General features: G+C 40.6%; 1 protein-coding gene across 4 annotated transcripts; it reads left to right on the top strand.

Annotated features, from left to right (window-relative positions):
* The first annotated feature begins 1228 nt into the window (after window positions 1-1228).
* LOC119963076 (zinc finger protein 518B-like) lies at window positions 1229-23122 on the top strand. Of its 4 annotated transcripts, none has more exons than XM_038791648.1 (2): window positions 1229-1532; window positions 17008-23122. In XM_038791648.1, exon 2 carries the CDS (start codon window positions 17334-17336, stop codon window positions 22443-22445), a length of 5112 nt encoding a protein of 1703 aa, XP_038647576.1. In that variant the 5' UTR covers window positions 1229-1532; window positions 17008-17333; the 3' UTR covers window positions 22446-23122. The 4 variants fall into 4 exon arrangements, with proteins under 4 accessions (XP_038647576.1, XP_038647575.1, XP_038647574.1 ...); XM_038791647.1 differs by lacking the exon at window positions 1229-1532 and adding an exon at window positions 13361-14009; XM_038791646.1 differs by lacking the exon at window positions 1229-1532 and adding an exon at window positions 13361-14042.
* The last annotated feature ends 82 nt before the right edge of the window (window positions 23123-23204 follow it).

The following is a 23204-nucleotide window of genomic DNA, read 5'->3' as shown; positions in this document are numbered from 1 at the left end:
ATATGGTTGGTGTAGTTAAGCTTTTGGTCAATGCTGACATTCAGTATTTTGATGATGTGAGATTCAGTGGTGGTAATATCACTGAACATCAAGTAGAGATGGTGAGATTTTCTCTTGTTGGAGGTGGTCATTATCTGGAATTAACGTACTTGTCACATACTCAGCCAAGCCTAAATATTTTCCATGTGTTTCTGTAAATGGGCACGGATTGCTTCAGAACCTGGAATTATCAATAGTACTGAACAATGCGATCACCAACGAACATCTCCACTTCTGATTTGATGATAAAGGGAAATTCTGCACCAAAAAGAATAATGGGCTGCCAATCGATGTCATATGGAACACATTTTCTTTATTTATTCATTTGTGTAAAATTCTTGCAAATAACAGTGAATGTGTGGCACAACATGATTAGAAGTAGACGCTGGTCTATATTTAGCAGTGCAGTGAGAACAAACCACTATAAGGTGTCATGGTGGTGAGCACTGCTGCATCATAGCACCAGGGATTTGGGATCGATTCAGGCCTTGGGTGGCTGTGTGGAGTTTGCATCTTCTCCTCGTAACTGCGTGGGTTTCCTCTGGGTGCTCTGGTTTCCTCCCACAGTCCAAAGATATGCTGGTTAGACTATGCTAAATTGCCCCTTAGTGTCCAATGATGTGCAGATTAAGTCTTTAGGGCGAGGGAGTGGGCCTAGGTAGAGTGCTCTTTCGGAGGGTCGGTGCAGACTCCATGGGCCGAACGGCCTCCATCTGCACGTAGAGATTCTATAGATTCACGCTTGTACCAACATAAGCTTAAACGTCTGAACTCATGGTAGTTTGCTGCTATTAAAAACACTGTTGTTTTAATATATTGTTTTGTGAAACATTTTATTAAATCCTATTAGATTTCACATTGAAATTCATCATCTAAAATAAAGCAGATGGTGGAAATTGAACGACTCTAATCTACTCACAACAAATAAAAGTGGCACTCAAACCAGAAACTGTTTCAGATAGCCTGTATTTGAAGAACCAGTTAGACTAGAGTAGTTATTTTCTATAGTGCACAACAAGTGCGTTTTGTCCGCATTTGGTATTGACATAGCCTGGCCTGGAAGTTTATACTGTATACAAAATAAACATAGAGAAAAATGACAGCTCTGAGTTACGGAAAGTATGCAGAATGGTATCCCTGCGCCCATCAAATAGTGCAACTAGTTTTTGCAATACTGGCAAGGATGAATTCCTGAGTTAGTACATATTTTGCATTGCTGCATCTCTGTTTCCACTTTAAGCGAGCTTTTATTGCGCTGTCGGAGTCAACGCACTCTTGGCTGGTGGGAGATGAACTGACGACCCACTGCCAGCTGTACATGTCGTCGCCGTCGCCAGGGACCAGAGGGGGGGGAGGCAAAAAAAAACCTTTCCGTTGTTGTTCCAGGGGAAACGGGAATTAAAATGGCGCGAGAGGCAGACTGATTCTTGGGTTCTCGTTGAATTGAAGGGAGAGTGATGCGGTGCGTTCTGGCCGGTTGTCTACTGGACGGAGTGAGTAATTTCTGACGGTTTGGATGAGGAGCGTGTGCTGGCTTGGCCAGACAGCAGCAGCTTTGTTTCTGCAGACCGGGCAAAAAGGTTTTAGTCCAAAAACAACAGCAAAGCTAGTTATTAGAGAAAGGGTTGTTGATTCCTGCCTAAAGTTGTGTTGACGCCAACAGTTTGCTCTCTCTCTCTTTAAGCCTCCGCAGTAGAAATCTACTTGTGTTTTTCAGTCACGAGGCAGCCAATCGGATCCTCGTGTTCCAGCGCAAAGTTTGGGGCAATCTCAGGTTTTCACTGATGCCTCACTGCCGAGTGATCCAAACAACTGATCAGTAATTCATCTTCCCCGAGTTTGTATTCGATGGATGATTGCTAAGGCAAATATTCCATGTCGCTTCAAGGTCAATGAGGAGCAAATAATGTGGTGCAAACAAACATCGGAAGATAGTTTGGCAACTGATGTGTAATTGCAATCGCAGTGATACCTGAAATGCCCTCAATTTCTCACCTTACTGTGTTCTTAGAAAAATAAAATATTTTGTACGGGACGCACACTTGAAACGTAAAGAAAGCTCGAAGATTTGGAAAGGGTGTTAGGTTTTAGCAAGAGATTTGGGGAGGGTTAGGAATAGCAATGCCTGCAGAACATAGATGGAAATGTCTTGTTGAAATCTGATGGCCTGAAGATTAGACGACAACAATGTTATCAAGCTCTTCGCATGATACGCATCATCTATACACTAGAATAAAATTGAATCCATGCGATGTATCCACGATTAGATTTGGGGTATTTTGTTTCAGATATTTTTGAAGCCTGATGAGGTATCTAACATTTACAATCACAGAACTCCATGTCATTGCTACACTTTGAAGAATTAAGTTTATTTTAATGAACGTGATATTGATTTTCTCTTGATTGGACTGACTTAAGTTTGGCTTATTTGCAGTTGGTTATTTCTGAAATACTCTGATATTATGTGACTAATGGGCCCCTGCCCAATGCAAGTAGCCTTTTAAACTGACCTCCATCATGCACATTCTATTACACTTTCCATCCTTCCTGCTGGTCGTGACTCGTGTAGCTCTGTTCCATTGGGAGAATTCCAACAGGTTGCCCAAGTTGTCATTCTCCACTTGTGAACTCGTGCATTGAATGTTGAAAATGTACTGATGAGTGAGAGAAGGGAAATATAGTTATGCTAAAATTGACCCTTTGCCATCTACACATATAAATAAGATGTGATGTATCTTGCTCATTTTCTCCTGATCAGTTCAGGAATAATGCAGCTACTTAAACACTATGTTACTTCCGTTCTATCATTTTTCACTTGCATTTTGTAAAATAATTCTGTATTTTACTGTTTCACTACTCACAATAGGCTTCTATGATGTATGTTTCAGCCTGAATTATCACTAAAATGCTAAATCTTTTCCATATCTAACCCTTCACTGTGGCAATTTGAAATCAATGACTTCTCATTCTCTCGTGAGAGGAGATACAATCTTTCACTATTGACTCTGTTAACACCTTTCATAATTTTCCTAACTTCTGTTAACTCTCTTCTTGGCCTTCTCTGCCCCTGTAGCAATAGTCCAATTTATCCTTCTAAATATAGTTTTTCATCTCCTGTCCAATGTTTATCCCTTAATTAATATAATGAAACGAAGTTCACCTGGTCATTCATTTCATTGTTGTTTGTGGGACCATATGCACTGTGTACAAATTGACCAACAGATTTCCTCAATAATGATAATTTGGATTTATATAGTAACTTTAACATAAGAAAATGTCCCAAGGCACATCATATGAATGTTATCAAGCAGAATTTGACACCAGTCGTGTAAGAAGATTTTGCTGCAAATGCTTAAAACGTTGGTAATAGAAGAAGAGGCTTAAGCAAAGAAAGAGAGTGGGTGAGGATATTGAGGGAATTTCAGAGCTTCGGGACTAGACCGCTAAAGGCATGGCGACACTGTGAAGCGATTAAAATCTAGGATGTTCAGAGGCGAGAATTAGTGGAGTGCAGATAATTTGGAGGATTGTGGGGTTGGTGGAATTCCAGAAGGTCAAGACCCTGGAAGGAATTGAAAATAAGGAGGAGAATTTTAATTGCTTAGTTCGGAGTCAATATATATCAGCAAGCACAGAATGATGGGTAAGCAAGTTTTGGTCTCAGTTAGGACCCACGCAGTGGAGTTTTGGATTACCTCAAGTTTAGAGGATAATACATGGAAGGGTTGTCAGAGTGCATTGGAAGATTCATATCTAGAGGTAACAAAGGCATGAATGAGGGATATCAGCAGCAGATGAACTGAGGCAGGGGCAGACATGGGTTATGTTATAGAGGTGAAAATGGGCTGTCTTGAAGATGCTGTGGATATGTTATTGCAACTTCAGCTCAGCATCAAATAGGTTGCAGTCTGTTTCAGCCTCAGTTATGAGGGAAGATTTTTGGAGTCTGTGGCGAGGGAATGAAAAACATCAGATATAGATTATGGATAGCAGGGCCCCAATACAGACACTTGCAGTACCCCACCAGCTACAGCCTGCCAACTTGAGAATGACCTGTTTATATCTGCTTTCTGCCGTTAATTTATTCTCAATCAATGCCAGTATATTACCCCATAGTCCCAAGTGCATTAATTTTGTTTACTAACCTCTTATGTGCTTATGTGCAACGTTATTGAAAGCCACCTGAAAACCCAAATACACCAAATCCACTGATTTCCCCCTTATCTTTTCTGGTAGTTACATGTTCAAATCTCCAAAAAAGGTTTGTCAAACATTATTTCCTTTTTGTAAACCCATGTTGAATCTGTCCAAACTCACCATTATTTTCTAAATGCCCAGTTATTGCGCCCATTCTTATAGATTCTTGCATTTTCCACAATATCAGGCTAATCCGTCTGTGGCTCCCATTTTCTCTTCTTCCAGTCTTAAAATAGCGGGGCTACATTTGCTACCTTCCAACCTTCAGGAACCATTTCAGAATCAAAACAATTTTGGAAGGTGACCACCAATGCATCTATCACCTCTACTGCCACGTCCTACAACACTCTGCGATTTCAATCATTAGGTTCAGGGGATTTATTAACTTTCAATCCTGTTAATTCTCCTATGCTATTTAAAAAAAACTAATATGAATTACTTTCACAATCATAATACCATAAATGTTTTTTTATGTGTGCTTCCAGAGGACATGTGATAAAGAAGGGATTATTAGCTAAGGTTGAAGTTCATAGATTTGAAGGAAAATTATTAGCCTGGTTAGGAACTTGCTGAGTGGGAGGAGACAGGGAGTAAGGATAATGGGCAGGTACTCTGAGAGGCAGAATATGACTAGTCGTCTGCAAGGATCTGTGTTGGAGTCTCAACTATTCACCATATTTATTATGAGTTAGATGATGAAGTAGAAAACCACACATCCAATTGACAGATTGAATGTATGGTCAAAACCGTAACAAATGGATTCATTTTGGACCTAAAACAGGCTATTTTCTAAATGGTGCAAATTTAGAAACAAGAGGGTCCAGGTACATAGATCATTAAAATGGCATTAACTGATACTGAAAACTATCAAATAGACTAAGAGAATGTTTGCCTGTATATCTAAAGAATTAGAATGCAAGGGACAAATATCATGCTTCAGCAATACAAAACACTAATTCGATCACACCTGGAATATTTTTAGCAGTTCGGCACCATATCCTCAGAAGGATATCACTGATCTCAGAGGGGTGCAGTGTAGCTTTACCAGGAGAGATTACATAATGTCAGGTTGTGTATTCCCTAGAATTTATAAGGTTAAGTGGTGATTCAGTTGAAGTTTCAGGATAGTGAGGCAACAGATAAGGTAGATACAATGAAATGATTTCCACTGATTGGGAGTCTTAAGACTAGGGGACACAGTCTAAATGTTAGAACTAGACCTTTACAGTGTGAAATTAGGAAACACTTCTGTACACCAAGGGTTGTAAAAGTTTACAACTCTCCTACAAATGACAATTGATGCTAGGTTAATTGTGAATTAAAAAATGGTCAAAGGAGGGTATGTAGAGTTAGGCCACAAATTAGCCCTGCTCCCACGGAACAGGTCCGAGAGGCTAATTGATCTACACCTATTTTCCTCCCTGATTTCCTTCAATTGATGATTTTGGAATGTACTTTAAAATTTGGACATACCAGTAAACTGAAAAGACAAAAAGCTCAGTGATCGTTATGGGCTATGTGTTACTATGGTTACAGTTGGAAGTTGCTGTTGCTTATATGGTACAGCTGTTTTACTTTTCCTCCAGCTGCCAATTGCTTGAGCAATAGAAATTCAATTGGATTATCTTGTATGTATGCAAAGAAAACTTACAAACGTGCATGTTTATGAAATAAGGTGGAAGCTCAGCTTCACAGAACAAGCTTGACTGGGAAGTCTTGGACAAACCATGGTGAATGGCTGGACTTGAGACTATTGATAATCTGATATTGACAATCTACATTCAGACTAATATAGCCATTTAGTCATTGTGAAATTGAACTGGACTTCCTTAATAGAGTAGCTTCTTGTATTTCTAGATTAGAAATGGGCCTAATTCAAATTGTTATATACCTCATTTTTTATATGCCAAGCTGCATGGTAGAACAAGTGATTAGCACTGTGGCTTCACAGCGCCAGGGTCCCAGGTTCAATTCCCTGTTGGGTCACTGTCTGTGTGGAGTCTGCACGTTCTCCCCGTGTCTGCGTGGGTTTCCTCCGGGTGCTCCAGTTTCCTCCCACAGTCCAAAGACGTGCAGGTTAGGTGGATTGGCCATGATAAATTGCCCTTAGTGACCAAAAAAGGTTGGGAGGGGTTATTGGGTTATGGGGATAGGGCTTCAGTGGGTCGGTGCAGACTCGATGGGCTGAATGGCCTCCTTCTGCACTCTTATGTTCTATGTTCTATCACTTGTGGTTTCACAATAAACCTAAAACAAATAGTTTTGAGCAAAGTTTTTGAATATTTAGCCATTTATTAACCTTCTGGGAGACAGCATCAGCCTTAATTTTGTTTGTGTACTGCTAAAGATATGGAGAGAAAGAATTTTACCTTTTTATTGTGTTAACACAAATCTAGTTGCCAGTGCTGCCATACTCCAGATGGTGAACACAATTGTGTTCCCACTCTCAGCTGATTGCTATAAGTATCACTAATTTCCCAGATTACAGAAAGACTTAGCAGAGGAATTCTTCTCCTTCATGGTCAATGGTGTGATGCAGGAGACTTTGTTTGAAAACGATAGTCACACTGGACAATCTGTCACATTGTTGTTACAAATATTTTAAACCAAAAACGGTTATGCATTGAATGACCTCGTTGACCATATGAATTCAATAAATAAGTACTTTTTTGGGGGTATTGCAGTGTGGTGGAATTGTAGGATGTGTGTATGCTCACTATTTGCTGAGAAATCATAGACTGTTTCAGGGATTTCTTAACTGATAGATTATTAATTCCAAGCTGAACCCTAGAACATTAACATTGACAACTTGCATTTCTACATAGCACTCCTAGAAGCATGACAAAATGACCCAAGGCACTTGAAAAAGCAAATGGAAAAAGTGCCTGCTGCTAATCAAGTTAGATGTGAGGGTCAGAAGTATAATTGACTAGATTTTAGAAGATGTTTTTAAAGTTGGGAAGGATCTTTTGCGGCAGAAAGTCTGGGTTTTAGTGGTGCGCAGAGAAAACAGGAAACGAGGAACAAACTGATGTCAGAACAGCATGACTGTAGGAGACTGTCCCCTTCAAAAACTAAGTACTATCTGAAAATTGATTGAGAAAACCAAGACTCTCAAATTCCTTGTTTTAAATTGTAACTTTCAGTCATAATCAGAGATTTCAAATGAAATTATCTGTCTTCCACTGTAAAAGAAGCAGTCATTGAATCCCAGTGCTAACAATTACAGTTCAGTATCAGAAGGAACAGCTTCACTTACTCACAACATTTTATAGTACATTAAATTTTTTCTCCTTTGAAGGTAAATTTTAAGCTCAGAACCTATATAGAAATAAATATAAACATGAGAGTAAAAGCAGATCAAATGTCTGTACGAGTACTGTGAGGATGAGAAATTACATTCACCCCTATGTTTATGCCCGTGTGACAGTATCATGTATGATTACATCCTTCACTGTTTGTATTGCTATTTCTGACTTCTTTTTTGTGGAAGTTGACCTTTTCTGAATGCACTATTACAGATTCAGTAATTGAAATATCAAAGTTTGACAGTCATATTTTAGCACTGCTAGAACTCCTGCAATATAATTCTAATCAAAGATTATTTAATATTAATCATCACTTTACTTTTAAATATCAGTAACAGATCTGCTGACATTACAGTGAACTGAAACTGGCCAAATAAGAATATGCTGGAAGCTGCATTTAGTTGAAAGGAACGATTGGAAACTGGCACTGCTCCTGCATTTATCCAGATAGTTATAGTTGAATATAATGAATCTTTTTTTTTCAATTTAGAGTATCCAATTCAGTTTTTCCACTTAAGGGGCAATCTAGTGTGGCCAATCTACCTACCCTGCACATCTTTGGGTTGTGGGGGCGAAACCCACGCAGTCACGGGGAGAATGTGCAAACTCCAAACAGCCAGTGACCTCGAGCCGGGATCGAACCTGGGACCTCGGCGCCGTGAGGCAGCTGCCCTGCATATAATGAATCTAATATAGGCATGCAATAATTAGCTGTACTGTTACTGGCTTAATGTGCAAAAGGTTTTTCAACTGTTTATGATTTGGGTCAGAGATGTATCGTCTATAATTCCCAATTTTAGTAAATTGATTGTTTTATTTACGCTTCCATACCACATTTGGGGGTTTGATAATTTGCAAAGGGCTGCACTTGGTGCTTTTACCTCATAGAGGATGAATCCCAAATCAACTCATTTTGATCTGTTAGTAGAAGTGACTGCTGATATTCAGATTTGTGGATTTAAACTTTCTCTGACCCCTAAAATCTCATGTTGAGATATCCACCCCATGATGACTGTTGGACAGCTTTGCTGTCCTTACTACAGTATATGAGCAGGTAATAGTTATCCTATTCCAAATTTTTATTAAATTAGTAATACGTAAAGACTTGTGGATAACTGCATGCTGCTGATTTATTTTTATTTCAGGTGGTTTCAGCCAGATGCAAGAAACCACAAAACTTCACCAACTGCATAGAAACTTTCCTATACTTTAAAATGGTATAGTGGTTAGCACTGCTGCCTCACAGTGCCAGGTACCCTGGTTCAATTCCGGCCTTAGGTGTCTTTGTGGAGTTTGCACATTCTCCCCGTGTCTCATGGATTTCCTCCGGGTGCTCTGGTTTCCTTCCATAGTCCAAAGATGTGGAGTCTAAGTGGATAGGCTAAATTTCCTCTTAATGTCCAAAGATATGTAGATTAGGTAATGGGGTTCTTGGGATAAGGTGGGGAATGGGCTTGGGTGAACTGCTCTTTTAGAGGAGTGGTGCAGATTTGATGTGCCAAAAGGCCTCCTGCACTGTTGGGATTCTATTAAAGGAGCATAAATCACTGCAAAATGGTATTTTAATGTGTTTTCCAACCTTTGCCTTTGGTTAACATTCAAAGTCTAAGGGCTGAATAGTCTACTCCTGTTCCCAAGTCCTACGTTCATTTTACAGCATGGTGAGGCCTGATCTAACAAAGTAAATGAATCACAGCTTTGTTACAATGCAGAAGGAGGTCATTTGGTTTATCAAATCTGTGTCTACTCTCTGAATGAACAATGCATTTAGTGCAATCCCAAGCTCTTCCCCTGTCTTCTCTCCATAATCCTGTACACTCCATTCGACAATAATTTAGTCCTCTCTTGAATGCTTCGATTAAACTTACCTCCACCACACTCAGGCAGTGCATTCCAGATCTTAACCACTTGCTATGTGAAAAGGTTTCTCCCCATGTCTCCATTGCTCTTGTTCTTGATCCTTCCTCCAGTGTGAACATTTTCCCTATCTATTCTCTCCAGCCAGATCATGATAGCTGGCTTGTGTCACAGAGTAGTCTCCTGCCGTAAAACAAATTAACTTTTTACTGTAACAGAACTTCTTGGGGATTTGGGGATCAGAGGAACAGCACACCTTCAATTGCAAGCAGGCAAATGTGGGAGGGTTAATTGTGTTAAATGGAATATAAATGTTTTAATTGAAGTATTCATCATTTAATTGAAGCTATCCATTGACAACAGAATCATTTTATTTTGCCATGGAATTTTGGGCTAATTGTATTTGAATTCCTGAATACATATAGTGATTGTTTGTTATCCTCGAAAGTTTACTACTGTATCTTGGGGGTTTGCATTCTCTGGTTTTCTCCCAACTTTTGATTTTAAGAAATAGAACCTAGAAAAACAATCAATTTAGATGAGTTCAGAAATAAATATTTGACTTTTAAAGCAATCCTTACACCTGCATAATATATGCATAGTTTTTTTTATGAGGCCTTTCTCGGCAGACATTTTAAATTTGCACTCTTACTACATGGTTTTTGCTTTGTCGTTGCTAAAATGGCCCACGTGCAAATGAGGCTCAGAAAAACCCATTAACACCAAAATAGTGACACAAATATAAAAAAATTGCATATATTTGCTTGATTTGATCTTTTGTGTGTACTTGATTAGTACCAAATCAGTGTTTTCAAATATTTGCTTGATTTGATCTTTGTGTACTGATTACTAACAAATCAGTGTTAAATTTGTACGATGCCAGATTATATCAAAATAAAGATACCAATATTTAAAAATACCACAAGAGGTAAATAACTAATTTGTTTTCCATTCATAGATTTCTAATTGTTAAATTTGGCCCAAGCTACATATGATCAGAGTATTTTGGTTTAAAATTACATCAACAGTTCTGGTCCTTTTTAATACATGTTTTGAAAAGCTTATTTATTTTTCCAAAATACGCTGTGTTGCAAACTCTTGGTCTAGTCTATTCCTTAATTAATGAGTTGAGACGTGAAAAGATTGAGATTTAAAAAATAAGTTTGTATTGTATCTTTCAGAGAGACTTAATTAATTCTTAAAGTCCTGAGTATTGGAAAAAAATTAGATCAGATGTTTTTCCACAAAATAGTTGTTTGGTGTGAACAATCAACATTGGTGTACATTCTCTGTGAATAATAATCTGAATCACATATGCCTTCTTTCATCTTCAAGCACTAATCTAACGTTTCTAAAATGTTGACATGATCACAGCTTCAAACATGAATTCTGATAGTGCCTTTCATAACCCTGTACTTTAAAAAGAAAAGTCCTGAAGCTCTAACCCTGCCCTTCAAAACGATCAACATTTCATCAAGTCACCCCTTACTGGAAACCTCTGTAATGGAAAATGCAGCAATTGAGTGATATGGAATTCATGTTAAAACATTTTAATTAAATTGAAATATGACCTACTTGTCTAGCAGTAATACAGCACCGAAGTCGATCCTAAAAAAATGCAGACCACACCCATTTAATGAACTGAAATGTTTGCCTCGGACATGAAGTATCAAAGTCTCATGTCAGCACGGTAGCATGGTGATTAGCATAAATGCTTCACAGCTCCAGGGTCCCAGGTTCGATTCCCGGCTGGGTCACTGTCTGTGCGGAGTCTGCATGTCCTCCCCGTGTGTGCGTGGGTTTCCTCCGGGTGCTCCGGTTTCCTCCCACAGTCCAAAGATGTGCGGGTTAGGTGGATTGGCCATGCTAAATTGCCCGCAGTGTCCTAAAAAGTAAGGTTAAAGGGGGGTTGTTGGGTTATGGGTATAGGGTGGATACATGGGCTTGAGTAGGGTGATCATGGCTCGGCACAACATCGAGGGCTGAAGGGCCTGTTCTGTGCTGTACTGTTCTATGTTCTATGTCAACATTGAAAATGTTAAGCTTGCTGTCTGGCTCAAAGGGTAGAACATTAAAGTGAGGGATGGACAAGAAAATCGCCAATGGCGCAGCCAGGCTCTCCGTGAACTGATGCTGATCGTGATACTCCGCTTGATCAATTCAATTGTACCAGAGCTCTCGTAAATGAAAAAAGGTTAATTGACGAAATCATAGAAAATATCGTAAAGCCCTACCTTGGTACAATGTCGCTTGTCAATATTTATTAAAGCATGTGCTTTGATTGTTTCATCTGCTCGAATTTGCCATCAAGATCTTTTGTATTTGTATATCCTATTTTGTATTTGCTTGAGATGGGACATCTGACCATTTGGAATAAGTACAGTAAGAAGTCTTACAACACCAGGTTAAAGTCCAACAGGTTTGTTTCAAATCACTAGTTGATGGATGAACGGACATTGCGCGACAATTGCCAGGCAGGAATGTTCCCTTCCAGTCGGGGAACACTTCAGCAGTCAAGGGCATTCAGCCTCTGATCTCTGGGTAAGTGTTCTCCAAGGCGGTCTTCAGGACGCGCGACAACGCAAAATCGCCGAGCAGAAACTTATAGCCAAGTTCCGCACACGTGAGTATAGCCTCAACTGGGACCTTGGATTCATGTTGCATTATATTCATCCCCCACCATCTGACCTGGGCTTGCAAAATCCTACCAACTGTCCTGGCTTGAGACAATTCACACCTCTTTAACCTGGGGTTACCCCTATCTCTGGATCTGTAAAGACTTAATTACCTGCAAATGTTCGCATTCAAAGCATTGTCTTGCATCTTTGACTTTGTCTATATATATGTGTCTGGAACATACCTCTCCATTCACCTGAGGAAGGAGCAGTGCTCCGAAAGCTAGTGTTTGAAACAAACATGTTGGACTTTAACCTGGTGTTGTAAGACTTCTTACTGTGCTCACCCCAGTCCAATGCGGGCATCTCACAGCATTGGTATAAGCCATTAATTCTGGACTGTAGGTTATCTTAAAAAACACCCGTAAGCTCTTGGAGGTATTTGACAGATAAGCATCATGAGGATGATCATCATAATCCATTTGGCCAGTCACTAAATATTTTCTTATTCTGTTTTCCCTGTTTCCCAGCACAGCCCATGCACAACATATTCTGAAAGCATTGAACCTCTGCCCTTATGAGGGTGACCTCTCCTGACCATTCGTCCTGACTTCAAGTGGAATGGAAACCAATAAAGAAAGTTTTCCCCAGCGTTTTCGCCCAAGTTGCGTCGGAGTACCGGGCCATGCGTATGGCTTGATTTAATTTGTTTGGTCCAGCTCTCCCCGAGTTGGGAGTACAAATTGAAGTCAAATCTGAGATGGCCAAGATATGTTGTGCCTTAAACCTTGTCGAAGATAGATTGCAAATTGTCCTTATTGCGAATTATTTTATTTAAAGTTACTGAAGTGCAATATAAATAATAGCCAATATCATTCTTCTTGAGAGGAATATTTTTTTTAATGACACACACTTTAATGACTTTTGTAACCATCAATGTGGGTATAAAACGTTCAGTCTCCCTGGTCTCTACACGTTCTTTTAACCTTGCATTGCGTTGGTTAATAGTTTTTTTGTATTGGCTAGGACTATCGATTACTCCACTTCCCACTTCAAAGAAAATCCAGTTTCGCTGCGAACAAATAACAATTTCGAATGGTGAAGTTGTTACCAGTAACCCCGAGCAAGTTGCTGGAGGCTGTTTAATCGGATTTAAAACATTTCGAGATTCGCTATAAATAATTACACGAATGCGGCTTCTCGTGAAACATGGGATTCTATCTCCAAACCGCGACATTTGGATGAACATATGTTGTGAGCATTTCTATGCATTCCGCAGCCGGCCTCCTTTTCAAAGAGCAAACCCCCTCGGGAGAGTAGCCATCCAGCCAAGGGGTATCAGTTTCAGCTGAAATATTGGCAGCTGAAAGCTAGCCATGTGCAGATCCTGTGGCAAAGCCAAAGCTGCCACTCCGCAGCATTCCACGCGCGATTTATTCGCCCCACCGGGTAAGGAAACCGGTAGAATCGTTTCATTGGCGCCAATGCAACCGATCTTCACTTTGGTTTGAGGGAGGTGGGGTTCAGCATCTTGGAGTTGCGATCTAATGCAACGAGCTATTGCAGCTCACAAAGAGAGAGTGTTCATCCATTACAAAATACAGGGGCGAAGAAGCGTGTTCAGGATGGGTTTTGAACAGTTTTTATTTTTAACTCCAATGTTCTTTTTGTTCACTGTGCTGCATCCTGAGAGGTGCACAGCACCGATCCAGAGCTGAGGGTGTATACACGGTGTGCCTGAGGACGGGTGAAGAGTGTTGACTTTGGTTTCAGTCTTGGCCATGGCCACCGCCAGTAGATTTCTATCCTCTAGCCGGCAGCCAATAGGAGCAGCCGGCGGCGGGATACCAAGCCGAGCCGCCGCCAGTGGAGCCGGTGCTGAGGCGGCCAAATAGTTCCCCGGGGACTATTTGTCCATCATCTGTATTGAGAGAATTTGACAATAAAGGATAGCGGGAAGGGAGGGTCCCTTCTTACAGCAACCCAGTCAGTTGTGAGTCTCTCTCTCTCTCTTTTGTTCGGGTCGGTGAGTCGAGCTCTCGTTGTTTTATTGGAAGGTTTTAAGTTTTAAAAAAACGCGCGCTCCTTGGACGTTATTGTTCGAGGTGCCGCCGCCGAGATTTTTATTTGAGGGAAATGACCCGAAGGGTGGGCTGAGAGTTCATCAGCTCCGAGCCGCCCCCACCATCCCGCCGCCTCCGCCTCCTACTGGACGGCAGGCGCGCGGCGAACGATTGGTGCTGGGGGGGGGGGGGGGGGTTGTGTGTGTCACAATCTGTCCCGTGAGGGGAGGGGGGTGTGTCACAATCTGTCCCGTGAGGGGAGGGGGGGGGGGGGCGGTGTCACAATCCATCCCGTGAGAGGAGGAGGGGGGGTGTCACAATCCATCCCGTGAGAGGAGGAGGAGGGGGGGGTGTCACAATCCATCCGGTGAGAGGGAGGGGGGGCGGTGTCACAATCCATCCCGTGAGAGGAGGGGGGGGGTGTCACAATCCATCCCGTGAGAGGGGGGGGGGGTGTCACAATCCATCCCGTGGGGGGAGGGGGAGGGGTGTCACAATCCATCCCGTGAGAGGAGAGGGGGTGTCACAATCCATCCCATGGGGGGAGGGGGGGGTGTCACAATCTATCCCATGAAGGGGGAGGTTCACAATCCATCCTCGTTAGGGGAGGGGGTGTTTCACAATCCATTCTCGTGAGGGCGGAGGGGGAATCACAATCCATCCCGTGAGGGGGGGGATCACAATCCATGCCTGCGGGGGGGGGGGGGACCATCCTTGCCCGCGAGGGGAGGGGTCTGTCAGAATCGATTGTCGTGAGGGGAGGGGGGGTTCACAATCCATTCCCGTGAGGGGGGGGGTGTCACAATTCATTCCCATGAGGGGGGGTGTCACAACCCATTTCCGTAAGGGGGGGGTGTCACAATCCATTCCCGTGAGGTGGGGTGGTGTCACAATCCATTCCCGTGAGGTGGGGGGGTGTCACAATCCATTCTCGTGAGAGGGGGGTGTCACAATCCATTCCCGTGAGAGGGGGGTGTCACAATCCATTCCCGTGAGAGGGGGGTGTCACAATCCATTCCCGTGAGGGGGGGTGTCACAATCCATTCCCGCGAGGGCATGACGCGGGTTGCAGCCTTTTCCTCAACCTTCCACACGTGGATATGGTCTTCCCACTGTTCTATGAAGGAACAGTTCACTTCCCAAACTCCCTGGGATACTTTCTCTCCCTCCTTCTCTTTTCCACAACAACACCCACACATACACGCACAGACACATATTAATACTCCCCAGCGCTCATGATGTCTTCCTCAACTGAGAAATCCACACCCCTCAACTGACCCTTGACCCTGTCTTTCCCATTTCCCACAGCTCAAGTTCCATTTCAACAGTCTCCGTATTTAATGGCTCGTCCTCCATCACCTTACGTAGTACTGTCCCCAAGCACATCTTCTGCTGCGCACTTATTTCAGTGTTCCAAAGATTCGGTTCTCTCCATGTCTGCCTGGTCCACCTTAGTCACTCCCAAAACACCTCCATTTCTAACAGCAACATTCCATGTACGAGCAGGAGTTGAAACATTTTGCCCTCTTTTTTTTAAACCTGTTTTTTCCCTCAATATCAACGGCCACAGGTGAAACAGATCTGATGTGTGTGTATTTATTTCAATTTAGCATATTCTTTCCACTGTTCATAATGTTCTGTGCTGTGGGACCAAACGCATATCAGGTGACATATTTCTGGAATACCTCTTCGGTTTGCAAGCATGTCCCCAAGTTTCCAGTCGCCTATTATTTAACAAAAACAGAAAATACTGGACAACCTCAGCAGGTCTGACAGCATCTATGGAGAAGGGAGCTAATGTTATGAATCTGGATGACTTTGTCACAGCATTGTCCAGGATTTTCTGTTTTTGTTTCAGATTTCAGCAGCCCCAGTAATTTGCCTATTATTTAAATCTCCACCTTGTATTTGCACTGACATCTGTCCTTGGTCTCCTGGAGTGTTCTAGTGAAGCCGAGTGTTAGTTCAAGATGCAGCACCTCACCTTTCAACTGGGAACTTCAGTCTTTTGGACTCACATTGAGTTCAACAATTTCAAACTGGAAGTTCAACCCCTATTTTGTTTCCTTTTTCTCTGCAGATTTTAGTTATGTTCTAACCTTGCTTTTGAAAGGTGGCTGTTCCTCATTCTGCCTTTCACATGACCTCTGGATGCATCTTTTGTTTCTCTACTTGTCCCATTACCAATCCCTTTGGCCTTGCATCACCAAGTCTTTTGTTATTTATTTCTCCTATCTTTCACACTATCACAGACCTTCCCTTTTGTTCCTTTGCCACCGTCACTTCAACATTTCCCAGTTCTGGTGAAAGATCATCAACCTGAAAAGTTAACTCTGTTTTTCTTTCTGCTTGTTACCTGCAGTTCTCTTCCAACCATACTTGCGCTTTGCTTTGTAAATAATTTGCTTAGAATTGACTTTAAGGTTCAACTTTGTATTTGGATGTCATTACCCTCTGTAAATGAATTTGTATCTTGCCCTCTTCCCAAAATAAGGACATGTTTTTGTTTGGTCATCTAATTTTCATTGGTTGGTGTGTTCACATTCACTGATATTTGATCTATTGCATCTTGATTTTTTGCCAAAAGAGGATAACGTGGAAGTTTCAGTTGGAATTTAAGAAATACATTACCTGAGCCTTTTCTTTATACCAATTTGAAAGGGAATTGAGGGATATGAGAAGCCCACCTTAAATCTCTACATGGGCAATTGGACTCAAAGATGGATTTAAGAACTGAGCAACGTTGGTTTGGCTTCCCCAATGTTGTGCTTTCCCAAACAACTTCTAGCTGATGAATACTTAGCATTTTGTGGTGAATGCCAGTTTTACTTCATTTTTTAATGTATTATGATTCTCGTGAAACGGCTACTTTCATAATCCATACAATATTTTATAGCCTAATTTTGTTTTCCATTTTTCTTATTATAGATGGAAGCATTCTAATGTATTTAAGACGGACTATCCTTGCTGTATTGAAATTCAGGGGCTGTTGCAAAGAAGCTGGTCAAATAGCATTTGCAGAAAGGAAACCAGTTTCATTTCTGGATGTTCTTCATTTAAAGTGCAGTCGATGACTTGGATTTTTATTGAGGTGGTGAAAATTTATATAAAAGAGCCATGAGGCTGATTATGTAGACGAGTTTTCGAATTACTTTGAGCAATGTAAAAGAATAAGACACAAATGAAGAACTAATGTAACAGAGCTCACCTTCAAAATTTCGAAAAGTCTGCTGAAATTTAACAACACTTGAAAAATGCAACTTAAATGGTTAAAAGTACTGTTGCCAAAATTAGAAGATCTTACAGGGAAGAAGAGTTTTGCTTACAGTGCTTCGGAAGTTTCATTAAAATGTGCTGTAGGAAGAAAGCAGACTGCAAGGAAGACCATAGCAGTCAAGAGTCACTTGAGTGCCAAAAAGCAGCAGTCATCACAAAATTTCAGATTAAGTCAAAAGAGAATAGAAATCTGTGATCAAAAAGGAGGATGCGGACAAGAGATAAATGAAATGTTAATGTTTTGTGTTAAGTGCAAAGATATCCAGCAGTTCAACTTTGCGGAACTTCTGGAACACTGCCAACAAAATCATCCCGAAGACAAACCTGTATTTGTCTGTAGCAGATGTGGAGTCACTGTCGATGATGTGGAACAAATGAATGTACATGGACTTTCACACAAAATGGACAGAATGTCAATCGTAGAACTCAGTGGCAGCAAGGGAGATCTCTCCTTGCCGAGAGAAGTGGAACTACATAAAACTAGGCATTTAAAGCCAAATACCCTGTATTGTAATAAATGCAGGTTTTCAACAAAATATCCACTTCTATTTCAAAAGCACATTCTGAGACATGAAGAAATTCAGTACAAATGTGGACGATGTGATCGTGTTTGTTACACTCGGGGAGAATTCCAGCGCCACTCTGTACAGCATACTGGAACATTTCCTTTTAAGTGTAGGTATTGTGATTATGGTGCAGTCCGAAAGGATTATGTTGTGAAACATACCAAGGGAGTACACAGAGACATCATAAAAAATGGTGGATCTGCACTCGTTCTACCAATGAGGAAGGGCCATAAGAAGAAGGCTTTTTCCAAACCTCTGAACATCATCAAAGTTAAACCACCCAAAGTTACACAGCATGAGAATTCTGCTAATGTTAGTCTACATGATTGCGTGACAAATTCGGCAACTTTGACTTCTAATCCCAGTGGCACTTCTTGTCAAGTGCAAGACTTGGATCTTGCTGTTCTTCCAGGGACAGGTATAAACAGTGCCAATGAAGATGTGGATAAATCAATTATAAAACATGTTAAACATTTGAATTGCTCTCCTATTGATGTGAGAAAGATTCAACTACAAGTGCTTGCATGCTCTAAACACACTGTTCAGCCTGGTACGCCATTAACACTGGTTGCTCCAGCGCAGATGGTTATTCCTTCTAACTGTTTGGCTCAGCTAATAGAAATAAAAACTGTTAATGGGAAACAACAGTTGGTGTTCAAACTAATACCACAAGTTTCAGCAGCTGGAGAATCAGGAAGGACGACACATCCAGCACAAGAAATGCAATATGTGGACACAGAAATGGCACAGCCTGAAAAGAACAATGTGTCAAATCATTCTCCAGCACCGCTGACAAAAATTGTGGATCACAATGAATTAGCCTGTGCAGGTCCTTTGAATGAAGTTGTCGATGTTGATCAGAACAATATGGGAATAAACACTAAAATGCTCTTTTCAAATCCTCATTCTTCATTTGATGTAGAACCTATGGGTAGCAACTCTTCCGTATTGGAGAGTAGAAACAAAGGAAGTCCAAAACAGAACAGAAACATAATTGTAGAACAGCCGCAATATAGTGAACCAACGGAAACTAACCTGACCTGCGATTCACAAAATGGGGCTCCCCTTGCATCCCCAGATATTGTGGGTGAAGTGACGCATTATCTTCACAAAGGGGCTTTTGGCAGCAAAACCACTATGAAAGATTTGAGTGCAGATACCCGAGAGATCCTGAACCAAATTGATAAGGAGTCATTAATGTTTTCTGAATCTAAGGAAACACTAAAAAGTACGAACACTTACTTAACTTCTGAAGTTGCTACTAGTAAAGGACGGGGATCTATTTCAAAAGGAGATCAATCTTGTGTACCGAGATTCAATAAAGGTGCAGATATTAACTTTGAAGCAACTTTTGAGAAATCCTTTGTACAGCTGCCTAAGTCTGGGGAAAGATTGCCCAATAAAAATATACATTTGTGTGATTCTCATGGATTGATAGGCTCCAGTTGCAAAACTGCTATCAAATTGATTGAATCTTTGCCAAATGAGGGATCTAAAGAAAATACACAACATTGTATCACATCTAGCTGTAAACCACTTGATATTTGTAAGGCTTCACCGTGCCAGCTATCCCCCACTTCTTCCAGCAATGACACAATAGCAGCTTCTAAATCCAGTGATGATCATCCAATTACACTGAACTGTTCATCTGCAATTATACCTAAAGATATATTTGATGCAGAATATTTGAAATGTCAGTGTGCCAGTATTGTTGATAAGGGACCCAGCAATTCTGAAGCTTGTCAAAGCACATTTGAAAGTCATAGTATGTGCTCTGCTGCAGTACAGACTTGTAGCAATGCATCTGCATCCACTCCAGATCAAGGTGAAGTGAATTGTGTTAGCAATTCATATTGTACATTGGGAAAGTGCGAACATAGCAGAACAAAACCAGACTTGCCTCATCAGCAATTGAATAAATCGAAGCACCAAATTAATGCAAATGATAATGATATGATAGCTGGGGAGAGCACATCACAAGACATTGAAATTAATACAGACTTTGGTGATTGCAGTAATCAATGTGACCTAGATAATGACAAAGATAAACAATGGCCTATAATTTCTTCAGTGTTTTCTCTTAGTTGTGGTACTAATAATCTTCCAGACAGTATTCAATGGGATAATGACCAAGAAAACAATTGTACATCATTCACCTCAACACAAGAAATCCTAAAAACTGACCTATGTTCTCAGACTCAGGAAAGTAGTAAAAGCTTCACACTCCCCCTTGAGAAAAAAGAACATACAAGTGAATCATTTAGTCACAAGAATCCAGTGTGTTTGCAGATGTCTAAAAAAGATCTCAGTACAACCTCATGCCCACCAGTGGTAAATGGAAATCTATTTCAGTTATCCAGTGGTGTTAGCTTCACTAAGTGTCTTTCGTTATTTCCACCATTGGCTCCTGTGCCACCAGTGTCATTTGTTGAGATTCCAGGCAGTTCAGCAAATCAATTCCAACAGCTTGTTGACGATGCCCATGTTGTCCAGCTTGTTGACAATGCCCATGCGTTTGATGCACATCAAAGTAGTGCCAGTTTATCTTCGGGACTGTCTCCGACAAGCAATAACAATACAGCAGTGCAATGCTGCACACAAATGCATAGCTTTGTACAGAAAATGTCAAATAATGTTCCTAGCATTACTGGGAATCCATTAACTGGTTTGACACAAAACAACCAAACAAAATCCTTCTCATTGCCCCCAAAAAATGTTTTTCCAAATTTATCCTCGGTTGGTGTACCCTTTCAAAATAAATCTTTTGAATATGTTTTACCTTCAGCTATAGATGGAGTTGATGAGCCTTCAGTTTCTCACATCTTCAGTGAAGATGTAACTTTAGTTACATCTACTCCCTCTGGACTAACATCAAATGTTTTTAAACAGCAAATTTCAACTATTAATCAATTGCCAGTGGCACTTACAAAGATTTTCAAAGCAAATAGTAACAGTACAGGGCTAAGTTTCTTTCACCAGGATATTTATCAATCCTCAGAAAAGCTACAAGAAGAGACAGCTACAACTAATGCACCCTCTTTGAAAGTCTGCCTCCAGCCTAGTTTGCAAAGTAAAGTCTCTTTGTTTCCTTCAAGCTGTAATTCAGTTGCTGATCCTAAAAATGGTAACTGTACTGATGCCGCTGAGAAACTTAAATGCATCAGTACTAGTCTTGGCAAAACTGTACAGCTCCCAGAAAAGGTAAAATGTCCATCCACAGCAAAACTACAGAATACTTCATTGTCAACCTCACCTGTTGTAGACAACCAAAGCAATCACACCAAAGTTCAATTAAATTATTCTAATAAAACCAGCAAAACTCATCCTTGTATCCATAAAGCAGAAGATGATGCATCTAGCCAGTCTGAAGAGGCTGTAGATTTTGTTAATCCCAAATCAGAAATGACTTCTTGCTGTCTTTCGGCATTTCCTTTCTGTTCCACTAAAAGCCACGTTAACCTCGAGAACACACCACCTCCTGATTACTTAGTCCAAGACACTGACTGTGCTAAACATGAAACAACTTACAAAGTTGTTCCAAGTGGCATTGTGCTTCGAGTGTTGAATGCTGCTGATGATTACAAACAGAAAGCTTCAAGCGGAAGTTATCAATCTGTCAACCAGTCACAAAACCTTACACCAGTTTCATGCAGCACCTCAAGAAAATCGGAAATGCGAGCATCAGTTGCGACAAAGAAGCAGAAAGTTCGCGCCAAACCTAATTCAATAAATTGTTCCTCTAAGGTAAGATGCCAGGAGAAAAGTAACCAAGATCAATCTTCTAATTCAGTTGACAGAGCAAACACATGTAATACTATTTCAGTTAAGACAGCTGCTCGTCAGAAACCCCGAACGTTAAAGTCCAGTGCAGGTGTACCTTTGAAACGCAAAAATACCAGAAAAAGAGAACCTGATCATGCACAGGATGATATCCCATTAGAAAAAGTAAGAAGACAAGACAGCCTTATTCCTGTTGTTAGCAATGATGATGAGGTATTCAAGACTGCCCGCAAACTGAGGCTCAAACCATTTAGTGAAAGTCAATTGGTAAAATGCCCTCGCCGCAATCAGCCTGTAGTTGTGTTAAACCATCCAGATGTAGATGTTCAAGAGGTAGCTAATGTAATGCAAACAATAGGCAAGTACAGAGGACATGTACTCAAGGTGGTTTTATCTGAGAGAACTGTTATTTCTCTTAATTTAAAGGAAAAACATCAAAGGCAGGAATTTGAAAATGGAGGTATTTTACTTGACAAATGGTATAACTGCAAGGTAGTCAGCCCAGTGAAAGAAAGACATATGTTGAAAATGAAACTGAAGAAGATTCATAAAAATAATTATCAAATAGTAAAAAATGTTCATGATGAGCATTTGCAGTATAAATTTCACTGTTGGTTTTGTGGACGGATGTTTAGTGGTCAAGAAGAATGGATTGCTCATGGACAACGTCACTTAATGGAAGCCACCCGGGACTGGAATGATGTTGCCACCATTCAAGAAATTACAGAAAATGAGGCTGAATAATCAATGTACAAAGAAAATTAGATCTAGAATGACAGATCAGGGGATGTCAGACCTTGAGGCTGAAGATTCAGAGTTGATTTTGGCCCAAAATGCACACAAGTTCAAAATGGACAAGGACACATTTGTTTTGGTTCACCTTTTTCAGCGTGAATTCTGTGTTCTCTTTTTGACTTGTTTGATATGTTGGAGTGAAAGATAAGCTGGCCACAAACTGCTGTTCCTTGGGTAAAGCGTGGGGTAAAGCTGTATCAAAAAGGAAACATCATTTGTCATTAAAGGTGCACAATTGAACATCTGAATGTTCTTGTGTGATTGTACTAATTGCAACGATATATTGGGAGAAATTAGGTATTAGAATTTGAAGATTCATTCATTTAACTTCCACATTGCTAACTTCTACTGTTGTTTAATATTTCACATTTTGTAAACCTGAGTAAAACTCACAATTGTGAAGGAAGTGCTACTTTTTATTTAAACAGCACAATGTAATTTTATTAACTCATTTAAGTGTTCTTAAACTATGGAATGTATAGGAGTAGATGACGTATACAGCATTACTTGTGTACCAGTAGACTAAACACTACAGGAAATTGTTCTCAGAAAATTGATACTTTTTTGCATATTGGTTGTTTGATATTTGTCTTAATAAAGAAAATTAGGTGAAATTTTCACAACTATTTCAAAATGTTGTCTTTCATCAATGTATACTTCTCAATAATATTTGAATTCAGTAATAGTTATATTCGAGGTTAATGCTGG

The sequence above is a fragment of the Scyliorhinus canicula genome, chromosome 3, assembly GCF_902713615.1.
Source record: "Scyliorhinus canicula chromosome 3, sScyCan1.1, whole genome shotgun sequence".
NCBI classification, from domain to species: domain Eukaryota; kingdom Metazoa; phylum Chordata; class Chondrichthyes; order Carcharhiniformes; family Scyliorhinidae; genus Scyliorhinus; species Scyliorhinus canicula.
This window is presented reverse-complemented; position numbering and strand designations above follow the sequence as displayed.

Coding starts and splice junctions, on each gene's coding strand:
- LOC119963076 (XM_038791648.1), top strand. CDS start 17,334: ATGCAACTTAAATGGTTAAAAGTACTGTTGCCAAAATTAGAAGATCTT.